Raw genomic sequence first — 15519 nt, 5'->3', positions numbered from 1 at the left:
CGTGGTTTTGCCATCAAACCTTTCTCCTCCTGTATCCATCTTTGCCTTCTTAGGAAGGCAGCCGAGGTGACCAACAGCCCATCAGCATTAAGCACAGGACTTCTGCAGAATGACCTATGTTGGGAATATCAGGAATGAAAGAGGTTCTTGTATGTCAGAAGAATCATGAGCATATTATGTAGGTGAGGGCTGAGCACACAGTGGACATGCTGCACCCTGATATGTCTCCATCATTCATCCAGCTTCAGGCTCGGAGTGTGTAACAACATGGTAAAGGTTGTACTGGATGAGTGACCAGCTGATTACTGACCTGCTGCATGTTGAATCCCTTCCTATTCCAGACCCACATCAATCGTTCCACTTCTTATTGCACTCAGTACAACCCATTGTTAAACTTAGATGCCAGGTGATGAAGGCTCCCACAGCACTCTTGGACACTGTGTGAACATTGGTTAATTTTGGCCAGCACTGGGATTTTGTAATGACATTGCTGCCAACATCACCTTCATTGAGATGACAATGTTTATTTTACAAATACCTATGCATGGTGCATATCACCTTTTGACCAGCATCTGATCTCCTCGGCACCTTCACTCTGCATGCAAAGCGAATTGTAAATGAAATAATTGCAAATTAAATGTAGCTGGGATTTGCAAAATGCCAACTTCACATATGTGCCCCTATCATCCTATCATCCAGTGGATGGGAATCCTGTGTTTTCACCCCTTAAACTGACTGACCTGGTTCACCCTCAGTGTTTTCCCAATCATTTTCAAGCAGCATTTCACTTCTGGAGAACGGCAAGTGATGGCAGGGGAAACAGCTCATGGTGGACAGTCTCTTTATGGCCATTCCAAATGAGGAAGTTTTATAAGTAAGTTGAACTGATTTATGCCATTTAGCCCCTCTCTTAAATAGAAAAAGTCTTCATTCTTACTCTTACTGAGGTATATAAATCAAAGGAAACATTGTTTCCAGACCAGTTCTCAAAATACTTTGAGAAGTTGTTGATACCTGATAAAGCAATCTGTGAACATCTGTATTTTCTCAGAGCAACTTGTTATAAGCATAATTATGTCAATTAATTGACTTTGTAATATTGTGTAAAATCAACTGATAACGGAAGTTTAGCCACAAGTAACACTGTGCTGGTTCCACAATGACAGCTGTAACTGTTCATTAGTGTGACCTGTTACACAGAGGATGTAGAAAGTCCAGGGTGTGCAAACAGATGTTACAAGACACAAGAGAGTGGAGATGAATTTCTCAACTTCACTCACTTGAGCTGCCTATATTGACGATGAGACACACACTAATGTAGGCTTCTGCAGATTTGAACATCAGTCTGACTATCAAACTGAAAACTATACAGCAATAGTTCTGCCTACTCTACTGCACACACGTGAAACAGACTGAATACCATCGCCACGCCAAATAGTTCAGAAAGTGAACTGATCTTGCCATATAAACATGGTGGTTACAACAGCAGGTCAGAGGCTAGGAATACTGCAGCGAGTAACTCAACTCCTGATCCCCCAAAGCCTGTCCACCATCTACAAGGCATAAGTCAGGAGTATGATGGATTACTCCTCATTTGCATGGGTGGTTGCAGCTCCAGTAACATTCAAAAAGCTTGACACTATCCAGGACAAAACAGCCTGCTTGATTCCACTGCATCCACAAATATTAATTCCCTCCACTCTCAGTAGCAACAGTATGTACCATCCACAAGATGCACTACAGAAATTCACCAAGGTTCTTTAAACAGTAGCTTCCAAACACATGACCAACTTCCCCTTCGAAAGACAGAGGCAGCAGATGAATGGGAACACCATCCCACCTGCAAGTTTCCCTCCAAGCTACTCACTATTCGGACTTGGAAATATATCACCATTCCTTCAGTGTCGCAATGTCCAAATTGTGGAATTCTCTCCTTAACTGCATACTTATAGGACATGGACTGCAGTGGCTCAAGAAGTCAGCTCACCACTACCTTCAAGGACATCTAGCAATAGGAAATAAATGCCCAGCCAGTGATGCATAAATCCCCTGAATGAATAAAAAAAAACATTTATCCATTGTTACTTGAGCTTAATTTTGGAAACATCTGATGACGGGATACAAAACCAGACACTGACATGTTCACCCAAGCTAGCTTTGCCAACACCCGCACTGTATTAAGGTCGTCACAACTGAGTTGTGTTGCTCCTGTAGTCAGAATGGATGACACTCACTTAACAAAACAAATCTGTATCCAGTACTGGAGTGTATTTTCATGGCTATCAAAGGAAATGGAATAAAGACACTCTGAAGCCTTCACACTTAGGTGTTAAGGTAGTGATATTGAGTCTCCAGAGAACCTACACCTTGCACAACCAAATGAAAAATGATGCACTCTTCAAAGTCAAATGCAAATCGGAGGCGGAGAGAAGACTGAAGGAGAAGTCCAACACCTCGTCAAAAACGCCATCATCTGCTATTCTGTCCTATATGCAGCAAAAATGTCTGGGTGTAAATTCTCTTTAGAAAACATCTACATACCAACAGGAATCTCACCAAATACCCAGATGATGAACACAGTCACTGTTACCTCAGAGGGCAAATAAGAGAGAGACTTCAGCTCAGCTTCCTGCAATTCAGTCACCACATAATGAAGATTCAGAGGAGCAGATCCTCCCTTCTCCAGAGCTTTGAGTACAAAGGGAAAGTTTAGTCAAGGATACTATACTTCATTGTGTCCCCATCCTTAAAAAGCACCAGAATTGATTCTTCCAATTTTTCAGTGTAAGTTAAAAGAAAGCAAGAGTCATCTGCTGCATGTCAACCTTAACTTATATTGAAACATGATCTCCATGTCCCTTTCCATCAGATTAGTAATCATTTTGGAAGATAGCCATCCTACCATAGCTTCAACAATTTACCACCACGCCTATTTGTGACAAATTCCAGTTCTTTGGAACATCATATATTTCTTACTGACATGCATGTGACTTATGATAGTAATGATACTTCATTTAATTTTAATTTATTAGCACTGTAAATATCACTGTTGGTTTAAAATATTTTAATAACTCTTAAATAAAGGGCTTATTTTTGTTATCCCTTTGTCCTATGCCTCATTTTTAATTGAACAATGATAATACTGAAATTGAAAATTTATGAAGTTTTTACATGAATTCCAGCTTGTATGTAGTTATTGAAGAAAATTCGGAATAAACCAACCCCATCTGGTCCGATTTTTTGATCCAGATCCTGCTTTCACTTAATATTAATTTAGCATGTGGTTTGGATTTCTATTTGTGTGCAATAATCATAAATCTCTATTACATTCTACAAAGATCCTCTTAGCCTTGGTCTCTGGGGGGAGAATTTCTTCTTCAGTAAGTGTAAGCGTCTTGTTGGAATCAAAATCCCTATCTCGCAAGCAAACACACAAGCTGCTCAGAATTTTAACAAATGGAAAGTTTGGAGCACCTCATGCCCAATTTTATGCAATTGTTTTTTGCCCTGGTAAGCTCTTTGCTGTGATTATTTAGTTTGTTCACCAAGTCAAACTGAAGTCCTTCCACATTCGTATGACTTACTACTACTACCCCAAGGGATGCACTTAACAAGTAAATTTGTGAGCACGCTGTGCATTTGGATGGGTACCTTCATACTAGACTATTTCAGTGTTACACACCATGATAAGGAGAATTACACCCACTGTTAATTTGGAAAGGCGAGAGTTACTCAAGAGTTTCCTGTGCAAGCTCATATGAATACCTGTCGGAGTAGCCATTGATGTAAATGCCATGTAAAATTAGTTTAATCGACTGCAGTCCATTGAAATCAGAGTGGATTCTTTAAAAGGAGATTTCAGTGGGATGGGATGATCACAACAACAGGAAGAAACAATGCTTGGCTCACTGAATTCTTAGAACCTTTTTGGATCTTTTCATCGAGCTTTCCATGATACTTAGGAGCACTTGCACTAAGTAAATGGAGAAAATGGCAGAACTTCAGCAAATCTGACCTTTAACCCCACTTTGAAAAAACTGCAAGTCATAACAAATAAGTGCTGTCTGCATATGCCAGCAAGCCTTGCTCCAGCTGAGGGAGGTGACGTGAGCAATGTGACTTACCTTCAGGACAAGAGTTTAGCACAACAAGAAGATCAACAGCCTCACCATGACAGTTAAGAAAAAAGACTGGATACTGCTCCTTTCCCTCCTTGCCTACCAGCACATACGTTAAGGTAGCATATGCATAATTAACCCATCAAAGCACACTCTTGTTAGTGGAGGCTTAACCATGTAATTTTATGATAGATCCAGCTATCTCCCCTACCAATGCCTTGAGTCGGTTGACATCTCTTCTTTCAGCAATTTTGTGTCACTTGGCACACACTGCTCAGCTGGGGGGCTTCCCTTATTTACTCTGTCATATTGCAGGAGAAAGGGGAACCCAAAGCATGACCAAGACAGGTCATAAGTGGGGCATCCCCATCTTAAATGCCCTCTCATCCTAGAGGAGAAAGCTATGGAGTTGGTGAGGATGTGTTCTGTTCTTGCTGTGGGAGATGGTGAATTCAATGGCAAATTACTATTGCCAGTGATAGACACACTGTCATCCTAATATTCTTAAATTATTCTCTCATTTTCTGCAGATCCAACAGCATGATGCAGACAAAAGATGATGATGAGGGGAGCATTAGGGATGAAGTCCTTTGTTCACACATTATAATGTGATTCTGAAATACTAAGCCACACAGAAATTCCTGAAGATGATCCTGCACCATATTTATTTCCTCCATCTCTGTCTTTTTCACATGTTGTGAAATCACTGCTCCCATAGGCCCTGGCACCAGTGATTTCCATCCAGTGGCAGTTAGATAGTGCTGGTGTGGTGCAGCAGAAGGTACAAGGTTGCCGGAGGAGTGAGAATGGAACACCCTCCAAAGGCTGAGGTTCAGAGGTGAGAGATTCAGAACTCTTGGATACTTATCTGAAAAGAAGGACCTTCAAGAAATGTTTATAGGCAGGGACTGGGCTGTGTGGCAACTGACAGATGTGCCTCTAAAGTCCACATCTCGCCTTTGCAGCAATATCTCAGAAGTTTGTCTTTGGTTTTGGAACAAATGGCAACTCACCTCAGTCAGACCCTCAGCTAAGAACTAACCAATGACTTATTTTTGCCTCTATCTTCACTTTAGCAGAGACTCCTGCCCAAGTGGTAATAGTGGAGGGAATGCAGTGTGCCGTGCATAATGGTTTCCAGATCACAAAGAGCTGTCTAATAACATACAACAGTTACCTGGAGGCAGGGCTCTTAAATTATGAGCTGCTGTGCTGCTCCTGGCCTGGGTACCTTGCAGCACTCTGTCTCCTGACCTTTGTCCCTCTCACCCCTCCCCAGTTCCTGACCTGAGCACAGTAGCCTATGGCTCCAGTTCTCGGGCCCTGCTGTATTTCCCCCACCCTGTCCCGTGCCCTGCTTGTAGTCCAGTGCATCCCTCTAGTCATTGACGCCACATTTCCAGAACTCAGTAAAATAGTGACAGCTAGAACTCATCTGCTGATTTTGCTGTGTCTTGGATCATCAGCAAGCACCAACAGCTTTCTCCCTCAGAGCACAATGGTGGCTTTTTAAAGAGCGACTAGCAGCCTCCAGAAATGCAGCCAGAAGCAGTCTTCTTCAATCAGAAAGGAGAGCAATTTTGATCCATTACTGTTTTCTGGAGAATGAGGAACAACTATCCCCTGTGATCCTGGCATCTAGAATTGCTACAGCAGGTGACAGAAAATGCATGTAGGCGTCTTGGGAAGCATAGTGTTTTTAAAAAAGACTGTTTACATATAATTATTGGATCAAAAGGCAAGGGTCACTTTATTTGTGTGGATTCATTCACTCAGGTGATGATTATGGACATATTTACCAGGTGTGAAAAGGACAGATATATTATTAAGTTATTCAATGGGGAATTAGTTGAATGGATCCTGCACAATAAGTAAGTCAAAGAGAAGGATGAAAAATTGTAGTGTCAAAAATAGATCGAAGAGAAGCCTTCAGTGATTTGATGTGCTCTGGTGTAGAGCAGATCATTATGATGGTGCCTGCATGCTCTGCCCCAGGCAAAAGTGAGGACTGCAGATGCTGGAAACCAGAGTTTAGATCAGAGTGGTGCTGGAAAAGCACAGCAGGTCAGGCAGCAGCCGAGGAGCAGGAAAATTGACTTTTCGGAAGGGCTGATGAAGGGCTTTTGCCCGAAATGTCGATTTTCCTGCTCCTCGGATGCTGCCTGACCTGCTGTGCTTTTCCAGCACCACCATGTTCTGGCACCAACAGAGTCAAAACCAGCAGTAACAAATGCCAGTTTTTAATTTTTAAACAATCATTTAAAGTCACTGGCTAGGTCAACATTTAATCCCATCTCTATATGTCCTTGAGAAGGGGATTGTAAGCTGCATTACTCAACGCCAGGAGGGGGGTACAATGCCTGTTACAAGCCTATGCGTGTAGAACAATCACAGTGCTGTTAGGAATGGAATTCCAGGATTTCAACCTTAAGGAACTGAAAATAGTTCCAAGATAGGATCAGTCTTGGCTTAGTGAAGAAGTTGCAGCTGACGATATTCCCATGCATCTGCTGCTCTTGTCCTTTTAGGTGGATGAGATTGAAGGTTTGGGGGATGCTGTTAAATGACATAACAGGTATAACTGTTCATAGGACAAGATGTGGAAGTATTGCAAAGCCCCTCCTGATCCTTTAAGCAAGTGATAGTATTTCTTTAAAGATCTCATGGACCTCCTGATGATACGCATGATTATAATGCAGTATAATCACTTTCCATTGGAGAATAAGCTGAAATCATCAGCTGGTGTAATTTACATTCCTAAGATGATCAGGCAGTGCTTAATTGCCAAGGGTGGAGATATCTTGACGCCTTACCGACTTATTGGAGATTGAAAAGTAAGTCATTCTGCATGTAACTTTACCTGGAGAAATAAGCATCCCTGTAAAAATAGATGGCCCAACATCTTTTTCTGTCTTGCAGGGAAGTCAGAGGTGGTGATTTTGCCAGCTCTCCAGAATCAGTGACCTGAATTATGCATGACTGGACTGTACAGTGCACCGGTAGCTGTAAGACATGAAGTAGAATGAAGTGGTTGCATTCACATTGCCATTGAGACTAAGTAGATCAATGGCTGCTGCACATCATTCAGTACAAGACAGAACCACCTTCTTGCAAATTCGGTGAAATGCACTAAATGTTTCCTGAATAAAACTTTCAGTTGACATGTGCTGCCTGTATGTTCTATAGGAGATCTAATATCTGCTTGAGCTGCAGTCTCTTGAAATGCTGACGGGTTCTACTTTGTTTCATCCTCCTACTCCTTGCTATTGGAATACCCAGGTTCTCATCCCTGCTGCTAAGAAGCTGTTACATTGACGTGAGATTAGCAGGACCACTTACATTCATGAGCTGAAAATGTGTTGCTGGAAAAGCGCAGCAGGTCAGGCAGCATCCAAGGAACAGGAGAATCGATGTTTCGGGCATAAGCCCTTCTTCAGCCCTCACTTTCTCCCACTTACATTCATCCCAGCTACAAAGATCTATTTATAAAATATGAAATGTTTCTAATTGCACGGTGTGCTCCTTTTAACTACTGATTCTTATTATTTTCATTGGTAGTTCAGAAATGAATATAGATCCTATGGTGTTGATGTGCCCAGGCTAATGAAGTGATTCTAGTTTATTGGTCTGTGTACTTCGGCTGCCCATTCAAGGACCCCCTTAAATGATACCAGCAGTGGCAATTGAGTCAATTTGATTTTGCAACTGACTTGTTTGTGCCAAATGGAGAAGCTTAGAATTTACCCCAGAACTATATTGGGCCAATGTTGCATAAATCTTATTATCAGCTTTATGTAAATTGTTGCCTTTCGAGTTACAAAATCAATTTTGATTCGCACTTCCTAGCTACCAGGTAGAACACTACTGAACTGGAAGCCAGAGAATTGGACAATTGCACTCTCCGACGCAGTACAGTCTGGTGAGACATACACAGGGAAGCAAACAAAGCTTTGAGCTATACAATGAAAAACCTTAGTTGCTCTCCCATTTGCCAACAAATCTTGAATCTATACAGCAACAGGAAATGAGAAACACACCAATGCAAGGCAATGCTAAAGCCAAAGATAATCAAAAGAAAAACTCTGGCATGAAAACCAAGCACCTATAAAAATGGAGAGAATGAATATGCAACCATCAAACTCCAATGCATTTCCATGTACCAATTCTGGTCTGATATGCAATGATTTTCTTTTCAGTCATTTATGATTCTGATGTTGTCATAATGCATCAAGCGCATACTCAAGTAGTTCAATTATACATGTTATAAACATGGAAGCAGTGGTTTCATTAAATAAACTTAACCTGTGATGCAAAAATGTGCAGTATCTATTATTCTTTGGACTGGAGCTTGAGATTCCATGACATACTTTTGATTGATTTCCAAAAAGCAGTCCTAGGAATTTCCACCTGTCAAAGAATATCGTTAAGTCTTCAAAATACAATTGCAAGTATGAACCTCTTTGCAAACATCAACATCAATTCAGATGCATGTCAAATTAAAGAACTGAGCCTCCTTGCATCATGTCTTAAAATCATTTGGGAAAGAAATCGGAAATCAAATCTGTAGGATTCCTTTTTCATGTACATTGATGGAAAAAATTGAAGTTGTAAATGGTATTAAGCAAGTATATAACTAATGAAGATTGCTGTAAGGAAAACCAAAAATACTGGGAATGCTCAACAATTTCTGTGAAGAGAAAAAAGTTAATGTTTCAGGTTGAAACATTATTTGCATGTATTTCAGATCATCAGGATCTGGAGGATTTTATTTTTGTATTAATGAAATATGCTTCTGTGTTGAACAGATGATGGGTACTGCTGCCCTTCTCTTCTCCATTCTGGCCATTTTAGACTCTAAGAATAATTGCGTCCCCAAAGGTTTGGAGCCAGTGGTGATTGGCCTCATCATCATGGTCATTGGTCTTTCGATGGGGTACAACTGTGGTGGTCCCATCAACCCAGCTCGTGATCTTGGACCACGACTCTTCACAGCCGTGGCTGGATGGGGACTGGAGGTTTTTACGTAAGTGACAATGAACAATTCTAGGACAATGGTAAACTGTGCCTAAGCTGCAAGTCTAATCTGAAGACACTCCTCATATGCTGAAAAAACAGGTGCACTTATTACTTGGGCATGGCCAGTTTTGTGGGCAGATCCAGTGGTCAGCTAAAATCCCTGAACTTTGACTCCCATGATGAATGGATTGCCTCATGAAAAAAGGTTGTGCTAGTTTGGTGACAATGCATTGGAGCTTAGAGATTGAGAAATGATCTTCTTAAAACAAAAAAATTCTGAAATGATTCATTAGGATAGACACTAAGAAGATGACTCTTGTCATGGGGGAGTCTAGAATTAGGATCACAGTTTAAAGTTAAGGGAGCTCCTATTTAAGATGGCAATGAGGAGCAATTTCTGCTTTCAGAGCATTATTAATCTTTGGAATTCTCTACTGCAGAGAACTGTTGAAAGTGGGTCACTGAATGTATTCAAGGTTGAGTTAGACAGATTCTTAACTACAGGGAGTCAAGGGTTCTGGGGATCAGCCAGGAAAGTGAAGTTGAAGCCACAATCAGATCAGCCACAAACTAATTGAATGGCAGAGCAAGCTCAAGAGGCCAATTGTTCTACTTCTATTTCTTATGTTCTTAATTAAGCAAATTTGAACCCCCAAGGTACAAGTAGTTCTGCCTTCTTCCTATAAACTTCAGAATCAACTGTGTAAGTTCCACAGCCCAGACATTCCTTTCTCCCTTCTACAATGCAGCATATTAATCCTGCAGCTAATCATGTTTTACAGTTACAAACAAAGCAGAACTCTTCCTGATTTAATTAGTAGCCTGGCCAGTGAAGTCTTTCTAAGCTTTCAATATTTGCATGAGCCATCGTCCTGGGAGCATTGTGTTTTGATTTTACTTTCCATAAACAGTTCACTGCATAAGACCATATCTGCTACGTCAACGGCTCAGATCAGTTAAACTTGCTGGCACAGAAGAGATGAGTCAATTTTCAACTCCTGAACCGTAGAATCTTCAATGAGCTGAAACAATCTCATGGGGATATATTTCCTCTATATTACATCTTAGTGATATCGCAAATTTGATTAAGAGCCAGGGAACTTCATCTTTAGAATTGCATGTTTCTCTCCCAAAATCACTGACTTGAACAAAATGCAAATCTTCTCTCGATATACTTCAAAATCCAACAGTACAGATGCCCCGACACTTAGTTTAGGTTTTCCAACTTTCATCCCTATTGCCACTCACCCTCTAATTTACGATTTCTGTATCGACAGGTGGCAGAAGTGATATCTTATTAATGGCTTTGGAATGGAGTCATAGAGTTTTACAACCAACCCTTCAGTCTAACTTGCCCATGCTGAACAGACATCCCAATGTGACCAAGTGCCAGCATTTGGCCCATATCCCTCTAAACCCTTCCAACTCATGTACCCATCCAGATGCCTTTTAAATGTTGTAATTGTACCTGCCTTCACCTCTTCCTCTGGCACCTTTTCCATACACGCACCACCCTCTGTGTGAAAAAGCTACCCCCTTGGGTCCTTTTTTAATTCATTAAAATCATTCTCCTCTCACTTAAACCTACACCCTCTAGGTTTGGACTCCCCAACCCTAGGAAAAAGGTCTTGGCTGTTCAACATATCAATGCCACTCATGATTTTATAAACGTCTATAAAGGTCACTCCTCAGCCTCCAACCCCAGCCTATTCAGCCTCTCCCTATAGCTCAAACCCTTCTGGCAACATCCTTGTAAATCTTTTCTGCGCACGCTCAATTTTAATGATATCCTTCCTATAGATAGGTGACCAGAACTGAACGCTGTGTTTTAGAAGTGGCCTCACCAATGACCTGTACAGCCACAACGTGATGTCTCAACTCCTGTACTCAATGTTCTGACTAATGAAGACAAGCGTGCCAAACACATTCTTCACCACCCTGTCTGATGGCAACTCCACTTTCAAGAAACTATGCACCTCTTTGTCCGGCAACACTTCCCAAGGCCCTATCATTGAGTGTCTAAGTCCTGCTCTGGTTTGCCTTACCAAAATGCAACACCTCACATTTATCTAAATCAAGCTCCATCTGCCATTCCTTAACCAATTGACCCATCTGATCCAGGTCCCATTTTACTCAGAGATGATCTTCTTCACTGTCCACTACACCACTAATTTTGGTGTTATTTGCAAACTTACTAATTAAAATGAGCTTTCAGTTTTTTTAATGCTGACCATAGTAAAGATGAGGACAAATGATTAATTATACATTTAGTAATAAGGAAGTTTCTGATTGAAAGATGCCATATGGTGCCATCTGTTATGTTGGCAGAAGGGGATGGTTGACAGCCTTATCCTCCAGAATCTAATGCAAGTGATGATATTATGAGTTGCTTTGTAGCCACAACTGACATAAGCTCAGCTCCTCAGGCTTGTTTAACCTGGCAGTACACACTCTGATTATATCTATTCCTCGGTACCTGATGTGCTGGTGGATAAACAGAATGTGTGCATGCCAGGTAATCCTCGGTGCATGATAGAAAGAGGCACTATGTACTAAGATTGTGCAAGTTCTGAGCTCCAAAGAAAGAGTGCTCAAATTGCATTCATAATGCACAAACTAACAGTGAAAATTATGTGTATTCTTTAATACATTTCAGGCCCCTTGCACAAATAAGACAAACAAGGATGTTAGAATCAATTCGTAATGACGTGTGGTCTGTATATGCACAACAATTCGATTTTTTTGAAACTGTGCATTTTAGTGAAGCTCTCGAGTACAGTACTGAGGGAGTGCTCTGCCATCAGTTTTGCTGTGTTTGGATGAATTAAACCAAGGCCCTCTCTGGCCTCTTAGCTCAATATGAAAAATCCCATGACAGCATTTGAAAAAGGGCAAGGGAGTTCGCTTACTTTCCCTCGACCAACATTTGAAACTTGTAACCCAGTCATTGTCAAATTGTTGCTTGTGGGAATTTGCAATGCATCAATTGGCTGACCGATTTAGTTTTTGCAATAGGAAAACTTTATGACTGACCTCCAACATTGACCCTATGGAGAATAACAAACTGTGTAGTACTTAGGCCGTTTAATAAAAGAGAGTTCAGGATCAGTAAACAAGACTGTTCCATGTTGGAAGGAGATACTCGATCAGACTGAAGAAGGAGATGATAGTGAGACAGCAGAAGCACTGAATATTTTCTGTTGTTCGGAATGTTCTTTTCTGTTGTTTTATATTTTTGGCATACTCCCTGAGGGTGTGAGCACAGGTAGACAGGTAGTGAAGAAGGCGTATGAGATGATTGGATTCATTAGCCAGGACTTAGAATATAGGAGCAAGGAAATCTTTTTGCAATTTTGTAAAACGTTATTCAGGCCACAGATGGAATACTGTGTCCACGTCTGGTCAGCACTGTATCAGAAGAACATGATTGCACTGGAGAGGGCGCCAAGGAATTTCACCAGGATGTTGCCTGTGACGAGAAGTCTCAGTTAAGAGGACAGTTTGGATAGGCTGGGTTTGTGTTTATTGAAGCAGAGGAGGCTGATGGAGGATTTGATTGAGGCATACACAATTATGAGAAGTAAAGATAAAGTAGATTGTGAGAATTCCTTCCCCATGTCTAGGACTAGAGGGAATGAGTTTAAGCTGAGAAGCAACAGGTTTAGAAGAGGTAAAAGGAGGAATTGTTTTCACCCATTGGGTGGTATATATGGAAGGTGCTGCCTGAGAGGGCAGGGAGGCAGATACTCCTGTAGAATTTAAAAAGCATCTGGAGGAGTACTTAAAATGCCAGGGCACAGTAGGCTATGTACCAAATTCAGTTTGGTGTTTGGTGGTCAGCATAGACATGGTGGACCAAAGGGCCTCTTTCTATGCTGTATGACTTAATAATTTTCTCACTCTGAATTATACTTTGGTTGCATGTGGTGGGCTTGGAACTTTGATGATTAGATTGTTCATTGTGACTGCCTTTTAATAGAAACATAGAAAATAGTAGTAGACCGTTTAACCCTTCGAACCTGTTCCATCTTTTAATATGGCCAATGGCTGATGATCCATCTCAGTACCCTATACCCGCTTTCTGCCCATATCTTTTGATCCCTTTAGCCTAAGAACTATATCTAACTCCTTCCTGAAACCATTCAAGATTTTGGCTAAAACCGCTTCTATGGCAGGGAATGCCACAGGCTCACCACTCAGTGGGTGAAGAAATTTCTGCTCATCTCAGTCCTAAATAGCTAACTCATATCCTTAAACTGATCTGTCTCATTCTTCTCTAGTTGAGATATGAGTTGTTTTGTGAAAATACTGCAGGAAGAATCCCATTGTGTTTGGTGGAACAAATGGGTTCTTTGTATCCAATCCCAGTCCAGACATCAGGAGTTGTCAGACTAAAAAGTCCAAGAATTGATCCAGTGGTGCTCACACTTAGTGATTGTATGACATTTATAAAGTTCAATAAAAGTCGACTTTTCTGAACATCACTGAACCTTCAAACACAATGAATAACTGTGTGAATACAGCAAACAGTGTCAAATTCTAAGCAACATTGGTCAGGTCTGAGACAATCAGTCCGCCACTCTATCTGATATTGATTTACTTATTATTTGCCCACACAGAGCTGGTAATGGATGGTGGTGGGTTCCTGTCATCGCACCACTGATTGGAGGAGTTCTCGGGACTGCCATTTATGTTCTGATAATTGAGCTGCACCACATGGACACAACCCTGAAGGAGAATCACTGTACCTCAGAACAACAGGCGGAAGGGAAGGCAAAATATGAAATGATTACAATACAGTGCAACAAATAATGCTGACCATAGAGTGAGGAAGCATCTTCAATGGTCCGGATCTGGGTCTGTGAAGAGAATATGAATTAATTTCATAAAGTACTCCTGAAAAATGAGTTCTAGGAACATGATTCTAATTTTATTGATAGGGGACAGAGGCATCAATCATACAAGCTATTACACAAGAAGCCTAATATTAGATAGTGATATTTTGAGAGGCTGTTTGGCACCCAAATAGAGACCAGTCAGAACTGAGACTAATGCAATATTCAGCGAGGAAAACCTGGCAATTCATGAGTCACAAAATCACAATTAGGTTTTTTGGAGAATCCTTATTGGGAGCAGGTCAATGTAACTCACAACTATAAAAAAAAAAGCAACTCATAGATGTGAATGAGTTATGCCAGCTGATTTTTGAATTTATATGTTAAAGCACCTTGTACTTCTGTGTAATCTGCTATATCACACGTAAACATTTATTTATAGTTGCTTGATAGTACAAAACTTGAATATTGCTAAAAAGAAAGCCATATTGGTGAAGATTTTAGTCTTACACTCATCAGGACAAACGCAACAATGCCAAATTCCAAACTATCACAATTTTGAGCACTTGAAATTTAGTATTCTTGCACCTGTCCTGATGAGTGCAAGACAAAAAGCTTCACCAACATGTCTCTCTTCCAGCAATATTTATTTATATATCTGACTTTCACACAGAATCATATCACAACAGTGATTAACACTGATCTGGAAGCTGCAAACACTGCACAAAAGAATGGCACGCCGACTAAAACATGAATACTTGTAAAATAAAACATACTGTGTATTAGAAAGATACATTCACATGTATCAACAGTATTATTGCTACATTTTATGTTTATAAAAATCTCATTGAAAACACATATATTGTGTTTAATATTTTTATTTCCACAGGCCTACATTGAAGTGCTTCTTTATGTGTTGCTTCACCAAATAACAAATACATATACTTGAATAAATTTTATATCAATTATTATTCATCTGCTTCTGTGGTTATGCTGTATTTTAATACTGTGCTGTGCTATTTCCAAGACTGACTTTACAAATCAGCAGTATAATATGGAGGATCCTAACTGTGTCTCTGTCATATCTTTGTCCAATCTTCATTGCCTCTGTGAAGTGGAGGTGCAGGCTACTGCACTTAAAAAATTCTAATGAAACTAGTAACTTTCATTCATTTAAGTGCAGTTTATAGTATTCTGGTTTGCCCACAATAGAGTCCTCCTGAGAAACATGATAAGGCGCTAGGGAAATTCAACTTTGCATTTTTCTGGTAAATTTTACTAGCTAGAAGAAAATTCACTATAGTTTGTAACAATGTCTGTCCTAAACTGAATTTATAGACTGGATTTCGGTCGAACATTTTGTTTGCTAAACAGCGAGTAGAATTTTAAACCCCAAGAGCTGATGGGTTTGGTCTGAATGGAATGTAATCATTTAAAATATATCAAGCTTCAACCTAACTTGGCTGAAATCCACACATTTTGGGTCTACCAGAGGTGGGGCCAGTAGGCAGGCATCCAGAATGTGCATTGCTCATTTACATGTTTTGATG

At 40.5% G+C, this 15519-nt stretch overlaps 1 protein-coding gene across 1 annotated transcript in view; it reads left to right on the top strand.

The window, feature by feature from the left end:
* aqp9b (aquaporin 9b) overlaps window positions 1-14940 on the top strand; it is a 72468-nt gene extending 57528 nt beyond the window's left edge. Inside the window, exons 5-6 of the mRNA XM_043677452.2 lie at window positions 8924-9141; window positions 13754-14940. Coding sequence (XP_043533387.1) covers window positions 8924-9141; window positions 13754-13946 — 411 coding nt within the window. The 3' untranslated portion in view covers window positions 13947-14940. The remainder of the gene's footprint in view (window positions 1-8923; window positions 9142-13753) is intronic.
* Window positions 14941-15519: the final 579 nt, after the last annotated feature.

Source organism: Chiloscyllium plagiosum, unplaced genomic scaffold (assembly GCF_037043375.1).
Source record: "Chiloscyllium plagiosum isolate Xiang-an unplaced genomic scaffold, Cpla_swu_hap1 HiC_scaffold_39, whole genome shotgun sequence".
Taxonomy (NCBI): Eukaryota; Metazoa; Chordata; class Chondrichthyes; order Orectolobiformes; family Hemiscylliidae; genus Chiloscyllium; species Chiloscyllium plagiosum.
Note: the sequence above shows the minus strand (reverse complement) of the source record. Positions and strands in the feature narration are given on the sequence as shown.